The sequence below is a fragment of the Globicephala melas genome, chromosome 9 (assembly GCF_963455315.2).
Source record: "Globicephala melas chromosome 9, mGloMel1.2, whole genome shotgun sequence".
Taxonomy (NCBI): domain Eukaryota; kingdom Metazoa; phylum Chordata; class Mammalia; order Artiodactyla; family Delphinidae; genus Globicephala; species Globicephala melas.
In genome coordinates, this window is record NC_083322.1 from 74,363,463 (window position 1) to 74,371,950 (window position 8,488).

Genomic DNA, 8,488 nt, shown 5'->3' on the forward strand with positions numbered 1-8,488 from the left:
TGGAATACTAAATCCCAGCCAGTTAATCTGGTAATTAAAGTATTTTTTAACCATAGTCAGCCTTAGCTTCCACCCCCGCCCCACCCCCCTGCCACCCCGCGTAAAACTTCGTGCATGATTTCAGCTTTACTTTCCTTCTCAAGACATGCCGATGTGCTGAGTCACTAAAAAAAAAAAAAAAAAAAAAAAACAGAAAGTAAAGGAAGAGTGATCCAGCTTCTGAGGACTAGCCTTGGTAATGACTTTTTTCCCCTGGTTGTGATTCCTGTGATGCTAAAGGACGTCACATTGCACAATCTTAATAAGTTTTCCAATCAGCCCCACCCGCTCTGGTCCCACCCCCATCCTCCAACAAAGATTTATCAAATGTGGGATTTTCCCATGAGTCTCAATATTAGAGTTTCAACCCCCAATAAATATGAGACCGGGGATGTCTGAGGTTCAGTCTGCCCTCGAGCCCACCAGGAACGAGAAAGAGAGCTCCATTTGCCCTCCAGGAACCCAGCAATGAACTCCCTCTCCACAAGTAAGTGAAGGAAATCCCTCGCCCTGGAACTGGCTGGCAGCCGTGCTGGGCCAGGGAGGCGGTGTGTATCCGCTGCCCCGAGGGCTGGCGGGCGGCCAGCAGCCAGAAGCACAGCTCCCCCAGCGGTGCGGTCTGCTCACTGGCTGCTCTCCCTTCCCTCCGGCACAGTCGCCTTCTCCCTGGGGCTGCTCCTGGTGACGGCTACTGCTTTCCCTACCCCGGGACCCCTGGGAGAAGATTTCAAAGATGATACCACTTCAGACAGACTACTCCTCACCTCTCCAGACAAAACTGAAGCTCTCATTAAGTACATCCTCGGCAAAATCTCCGCAATGAGAAAGGAGGTACGTAGGCTTGCCTGAGGGTGATGGAGGGCCTGTGTGGGCATCTACTTCCTTGCCCTTGGATGTGGACGGGGGCTCCTGCACTGGGAGGTCTTTGCTGGGTTTGGAGGCAATTTGGATTTGAAGCCAAAGGGGCAGACTGTGTCCTGTAATTTCTCCTCTGCTGCTGGTCCCAGGTAGTTCCTTTTTCTCTTGGAGAATCTACAGTGGGGCTGGGACCCATGCTCCCTGGCCCATTCTCAGCTCCACACTTGGTGTGAGCTGAAGGCTACACTGCCTCTCAGGACTTCCTTTTCCACAACCAAAAAATAAGGTCTGTCAATCTTTTTCGTGTTTCGGACTTTGGGAGGATTAAAAATCACCACCTGAAATGACTGTACAGCTTCTCAGGGCAGTCACAGTTCTTTTAGGTGACGCCAGCTCAGTGGTTAGGGATTCCCCAAAGTCATTCTGGCATATAAAATGCATACCTGATAGCCCACTGAAGTGGCAAAATCGTAGGTACGTTAAAGCAGCTCCCAAGCTGTAAATGTAAGGTAGTTTGGCTCTGCTTTGGTAGAAAGGAAAGAATACTGGAGAGGGGATTGGGAGCCCCAAATCCAGTTCTGGTTCTGCTGAACAAGCTTTGTGATCTTGGGCAAATTCTCTACCAACTCTGGGACCCATCTGTAAAATTATGGAATTGGACTAGATGATCTGAAAGGTCCTTCCAGCTGGAACATTCTATGGCTCAAATTATATTCACCCAATTATCATCAAAATTCCTGTTATTTATTAAGTACCTACTATGTGCCAGGCACTTTATATAGATATTGTGTCTTATCCTCACAGTAAACTTACAGGGGAGGTATTTCATTATCCCCAACTTGGAGAGATAGGGACACTGAGACTTGGAATAGGTCATAAACGTGAAGTCACAGGTGAGGCTCGAATTGAACCCAAGTGTGCTCATCTCCTGTAGACCCTGCTTGCCTGGAGGCTAATGGATTGTGACTTCACTTTTCTTAGAGAGCTTCCTGGCCATGAGGGCCAGAGGGCATCAGCCCTCTAGTGGTGTTTGCTTTAGGGGCACTTATACGATAACGGTTCTGATATTCTTTCCCAGATGTGTGAGAAGTATGACAAGTGTGAAAACAGCAAGGAGGCACTGGCAGAAAACAACCTGAACCTTCCAAAAATGGCAGAAAAAGACGGATGCTTCCAATCTGGGTTCAATCAGGTACGAATGCAATACGTTCACTTTTAGCTACTCCTTAGTAAAAAGTTCTCCCTCTTGCAGGCAGTGTCTGTACACATATAGACCAGGCAGGTAATCAAGAAGGGGATAAACGTGAAGAGCATCATGTAAATTTCATGAGGAGGCCAACTTAAACGCTATTAAAGGCAACTTATTTTTGAACGACTTGGTCAGAGATAGCCCCTCTGTGCTGGAATTTTCACAACAGTCAAATGTTAGGAAACCCCACAGGTCTAGCTAGTTTATCCTGCGTAAGTTGGTCCAGGGACCTTTCTCCTCTTTGGCTGCCCTTGGCAGGATCCAGGCCTGCCCTCCCTGCTGAGGTCATTCTCTATACCCTTCTCCTGCCAGACAGTGGCATAACCTCCACTGACTTCTGATTATTTCATAAAAGGAGGTTTCAGCCCTTTTATTTCAAAAAAGGAGCTTTCCGCCCGACATTGACAAGGGCAGGAGTGCAGCCAGAGGGAAGAGCACTATGGACAGAATCAGAGGAAGGCCCCTTGCCACAATCTAGCATCTACTGGGCTTTGGGGAAAATGAAGCGGTGCCTCTCACTGTCCAGATATTTTAAATGGGGCAGCTGATGCTCTCCTTAAACAACAGATCTCAAAACATGAGACATGATGCTTTGAGCATCCAAGTGTGATCCTGGAGCACTGCAGCTTCAGCATCATGTCTCAAAACATGATGCTTAAGAAGTACTGGAAGTTCCCTGGAGGGGCAGACGGAGAAGTTATTGAATTAGAGCAATTTTAACTTTTAAAGTCGATTACGTCTTCCTAGCAATAACCAGTTTTCCCACCATCTTTCCTCTTAGGAGACTTGCTTGATGAGAATCACCACCGGCCTTCTGGAGTATCAGATCTACCTGGACTACCTCCAGAATGAGTATGAGGGTGATAAGGGAAGCATCGAGGCTGTGCAGATTAGCAGCAAAGCACTGGCCCAGATCCTGAGGCAAAAGGTGGGTGTCTTCTCATCCCTTCACTTGGCTCAAAGAAAGCAGCCTAGACAACTCGGCAGTGCAGCGCCAATTCAAAAGAGATGGCCATGTGTGACGGAAAGGATCTGAGAAATATTTCCTGATAGTTAAAACTTTTTCTTTTTGCTCTCTTCTGCAAAAGACATCAATAGCTGTATTTAAAACTCTGTTAAATGGGGAGGGTTTTAACATCAACTTCTAAGAGCTTAAGAAATAAGAAAAAAATACCTGTAGAGGCAGAAGGAAGCACATTCAACCTCACATAGTGATCCTCATAACAGAACAAAGAGCACAACAATTATTTTAATATTGCCAATTGACATTCGTGTTATTACGGTAGTTTCAACTCCTTTCCCTTACTCTTTTGCCAAAGAGTTAATGCAGAGAAATGGCTAAAGGCTGAAAGAGCAGGTACCAAGAGTTTTGGTCACTACCAGCGAGCCATTCAAATGCCACATGGTGGAGGCCTGATGGCACAATTTGTGGATGAGCCAAAGTGCAAAGAGAAGGGCCCTGGACTGAGAGGCAGGCACATGGGTGCTAATCCTGCCTCTGCCTTTTCTAAACCAGGGCTAAACCAGGTTGCCCTAAACCAGGGCTTCTCCCACTTTAAGGTGCACACGAGCTTCCTGGAGGATCTTGTTACAATGCAGAGTCTGATTCAGCAGGTCTGGGGTGAGACCTGAGACTCACATTTCTAACAAGGTTCTGGTGAGGCTGCAGTGCTCCAGGATCACACTTGGAGGTGCAAGGCCTTCCACAATTACTTAGCTCCATGTGAGTGGGTCCATTGAAAGGTGTTGCCCAGTCCTCTTCAAGCCCTCAGAGCAGTGGACTCTTAACAGATGCAGGATGAATGGGTGAGAGCAAAACCAGAGAAAAGTATTAGAGTTCCCCGAAGAACCTATTAAAATGCCTTTAACTCAAAGTTCTTCATTTATCTATTGAATTCCGACTACGCGCCAGGCATTGTTTAGGATAACAGAAGACACGTAAGATACTATGGCTACCCACGGAATGCTTAAGGTCTAGCGGAGACAGAGCAGCAAAAAGATTAGAGCTCAGCTGCTGTGAGCGGGTCCTAAGCTCTGTGGGCTCAGAGGAGAGGCACCTCCCCCTATCTGGGCAAGCCAAGGCAGGTGGCCCCAATCCGCTCCTTCACCCCAATTTGAACATCTTCCCACAGGCCAGAGTATCTCTCCACTGCAAAAGATCTGTCCGGTATTTAAACAATTCCTTTTGTTTTCTGTTCCCTTCAGGTCAAGAATCCAGATGAAGTAACCACCCCTGACCCAACCACAAATGCCAGCCTGATGAATAATCTGCAGTCGCAGAACGATGACTGGATGAAGAACACAAAGATTATCCTCATCCTGCGAAGCCTTGAGAACTTCCTGCAGTTCAGCCTGAGGGCTATTCGGATCAAGTAGCTGGGCACCTAAGATTGCTGTAGTTCATGGGCATTCCCTCCTCTTGTCAGAAACCTGTCCACTGGGCACATAACTTATGTTGTTCTCTATGAAGAACTAAAAGTATGAGCGTTAGGACACTATTTTAATTATTTTTAATTTATTGATATTTAAATATGTGATATCAAGTTAATTTATGTAAGTGATATTTATATTTTTATGAAGTGCCTCTTGAAATATTTTATGTACTTGTTTTGAAAAAGTAACGTAAAAATGGCTATGCGGCTTGAATACCCTTGCTGTTTCAGAGCCAGATCATTTCTTGGAATGTGTAGGCTTACCTCATAAAAAAATGCTAACTTATACATATTTTTAAAAGAAATATTTATATTGTATTTATATAATGTTTAAACTGTTTTTATACCAATAAAGGCCTTTTTAAAAAATATTAGCAACTAAACCTTTGTGTGTCCTGTGAAGCTTAGTATAAACTAGTTTCCATCGCTACCACCACCACTAAAAAAAAAGGTGCAGTCACCTGGAGAAAGATATGATTGAACACGTACTGAATGTCAGGCACCAAGCTAAATGTGTTGCATGCATCATATGTAAGCCTTGCATTTGCATATTTTTCTCTGGATGTGGGAGAGTGATTCCCTCAGTCACCAGCTGGAAGGTAAACCACAGATTTGAAATCCAGGTCTACCTGCCTCCAGGCTCCCTACTCTTAACCTTTAGGTCACACTGCCCCCCAGGGAACTGACAGATGATGTAGAAAATCCCAAGAGGATATGCGGAATACATTTAAAGATGCAATCAAAAGCCTTTAACATGGTGCAACCACTTGCAGAAGACACAGCAATGTGCAAGTTTCCAAATAATAACTAGAATTTCCACCTCTCTCCTCTGGGTTCCTCAAACACTGCACAGACCTGTCCATCATAGCACCGACCACATTGTATCACATCTTAAAATGGGTTTATTTTTCTTTCCAGCCAGCATGGGGTTCCTCAAGAAGGCAGACTCTATTGTATTCATCTTTGCATCTGGAGCCCATGGCCCAGAATCCGAACATAGGAGGCCCCAATAAACCCTTGCTGAATGAAGAAACCACAAATAAATAATCAAATCTAAGACACGTCCGTTCTTAAGGATACATGCTGTTGGTCAATGAGTGGGGAAATTACAAGTACTGTGCACTTATGAATCTTTATCTTAAGGAAAAACTAGCAAGACTTGGGAAGAAATATTCTAAGACCTTCCAGAGGAGGCAGCAACTAGTCGGCGCCTGTGTACCTCCCTCCGTTTTCTTTCCCACCAGCAACATTCCCTGTCTGCCTTCTCCTCTCACGCCCGCTGAGAGTGGTGGTGAGAGAGACTATCTGGGTAAGTGCACGTGGCCCTGCGTCCCACGTCAATGCTATGCTGGGAATTTGGCAAAGATTTCCCCTTTTAAGCCCCAGCCATATAAAAGTTCTGTCTTCTAATAAAGCTTTCCCCACCCTAACCACCACGGATGTCTTCCTCCAGGGGAGGAGTTCTGCTGAGCAAGGGAAAGTCCACAGGGGTCAAAAACTGAGAGGTGTCAAGCAAGAGAAGAACCACATACTCTGTTTTCTAGAAACCATGCATCACAAGCGGGCATCCCAAAATTAGAGCCAAATCAAAGAACAAAGAGAAGTAGCAGTCAGCCAACACGTCCATTCTTCAAACGAGAATGTTTGGAGCACCATATATGTCAGGTGATGCTGGGGATGCGTGGGTGAACACGTAGATATGTTTGTTCGTGTTGTTTACGCTACGGCAGGAAGACACACGTTGAATAAAGTATGTAAATGTGGTGAAGTTTACAAAAGAGAAATGTGAGGCACACAGAGAACCTATACTAGGGGCCCCAGTAGCAGAGGGACCTAACTAAGCCTGGGGAGGGCAGTCATGGAGGCTTAATTGAGGAGGAGAAGTTTGGGCTGAGATGTGAAAGACATGTGGCGTTAGCCAGGCCAAGATGGGTGGGAAGAGAATTCCAGTCCGAGGGAACAGCACGTGCAACGGTTTGAACCAACAAAGAGCACACTATGGTTGAGACCATGAAAAGTACATTATGTCCAGGGCATAAAGAATGAGAAGCAGGGTAGTTGACAGTGGATGGAGAGGGAGCCTGGGACCAGAATATCGACAGCATCAGAAGCCATATTAATATAAAGCCATATTAATATCAAAATATAATTTATAAAAGCCATATAAATTTGGAATTTATCCCATTTGTGGTGAGAAGGCATTGATAGATTTTAAGGAGTAGAATGACATCTGGGATTTACATTTTAACATGATCACTCAAGTTGCAGCGTGGGGAATGGATGGGAAAGAGGCTGGAAGAGAATGTTGGAGGAACATACCAGAGGCCTTCATTGTAGTCCAGGGAGGAGATGAATTAGGATGGTGATAATGCCTAGAGGAGAGAAGACAATGGCAGTCATTGGCAAAAGATAGCTAGGAGCTAGTTCAGTAGGATCTGGTGATTGTTCACCAAGATTCAGGAATTCTAGAGGACGCTGAAGCTTTGAGAGAGGGAAGAGGTAGGAGTTAAATGGAGAATCCAGAGAATTTTGGATTTGAGAGTTTTCATTTATTCATTTATTCAAATATTCTCTGAGATTCTGCAATGGGCCAGATTCTCTGCCAGGCCCTGGGGATATAATGGTTAATAAAACAGACTAGGTCTCTGCTCTCAGGGAACTTACAGTCTAGGGAAAACAATTTAAAGAAATAACTCCTATGCTGTATGCTAAGTATGTGTGCTACCATCATAAGTAGGTAGCCCTCGGCCTCAAAAGACTTATAAATAAGATTTTTGCAGATGTAATCAAGATAAGATGAAGTCATTTGGGTGGGCCTTATAAGAATGAAAGGACACAGAGAGACACATAGGGGAGAAGTCTATGTGAAGAGGGAGGCAGACATTAGAGAGGTGCATCTATAAACCAAGGATCACCAAGGACTGTTGACGACCACCAGAAGAGGCAAGAAAGGGTCCTCTCCTAGAGCCTTCAGAAAGCATGGTCCTACTCACACCCTGACTGCAGACATCTATCCTCCAAAACTGTGAGAGAATAAATTCCTATTGTTTTAAGCCACACAGTTTGTGGTAATTTGTTATAGAAGTACTAGGAAACTAATAACAGCTCCTAGACAGCACACAATAGAAGAGTCTAATCTAAAATAGAGGGTTCAGGAAAAGCTTCCCAGAATAAAAGACAATTAAGTTTATACTAAAAGAATGTATAGGATTCAGCCACTTGGACAGGAAGGAAAGGTGTTTCAAGCAGTGAGCACAGCATGTGCAAAGGCTCAGAGGTTGGAGAGAACATGTTAGAGGAACTGAAGAACTTGTACATAGCTGAAGCAGTAGAGAAGTAGTAGAAATGAAGCAGAAGCAATAGGGTCTAAATTATAAAGGAGCATGAAGGATGGATTAAATTAAAATGTTAACATAACAGAAAGATAAAGAGCAATTTTCTTAGAAAGAGTTTTTGATTTGGGGTTTTTTTGGTTTGTTTGCTTTGGGTTTTTATTTATTGATTTTTAATATTTATTTATTTATTTATTTGGCTGCACGGGATCTTCATCACCACATGCAGGATCTTCATTTCGGCACGCGGGATCTTTTCAGTTGTAGCATGCAGGATCTAGTTCCCTGACCGGGGATCGAACCCAGGCCCCCTGCATTGGGAGCGAGGAGTATTAACCACTGGACCTCCAGGGAAGTCCCTGCTTGTTTTTTAAATGTTGAGGGACTTTTCATCATCTTCTGGCGGCATGGGGTAAAGAGGCTTCAGTCCAGAGGTAGTATAGAGGATATCTAGAAGAGATCTAGTTTTCTGTAGTGGGTTACAGCAACACGGCAAACAGTACTAGAGAGGTGAGAGGCAAGAAAGAGAGAAGGTGAGAAGGCACACCCCAAGGTATGACTTAAGAACTTCAGACACT

The 8,488-nt window shown here is 44.6% G+C and overlaps 1 protein-coding gene across 1 annotated transcript; it reads left to right on the top strand.

The window, feature by feature from the left end:
- The first annotated feature begins 507 nt into the window (after nt 1-507).
- Nucleotides 508-4,824, top strand: IL6 (interleukin 6). The gene is given in 4 exon segments (XM_060305025.1): nt 508-870; nt 1,976-2,089; nt 2,928-3,074; nt 4,352-4,824. Coding segments are annotated over 4 exon segments (795 nt in total). The 3' UTR covers nt 4,523-4,824.
- The last annotated feature ends 3,664 nt before the right edge of the window (nt 4,825-8,488 follow it).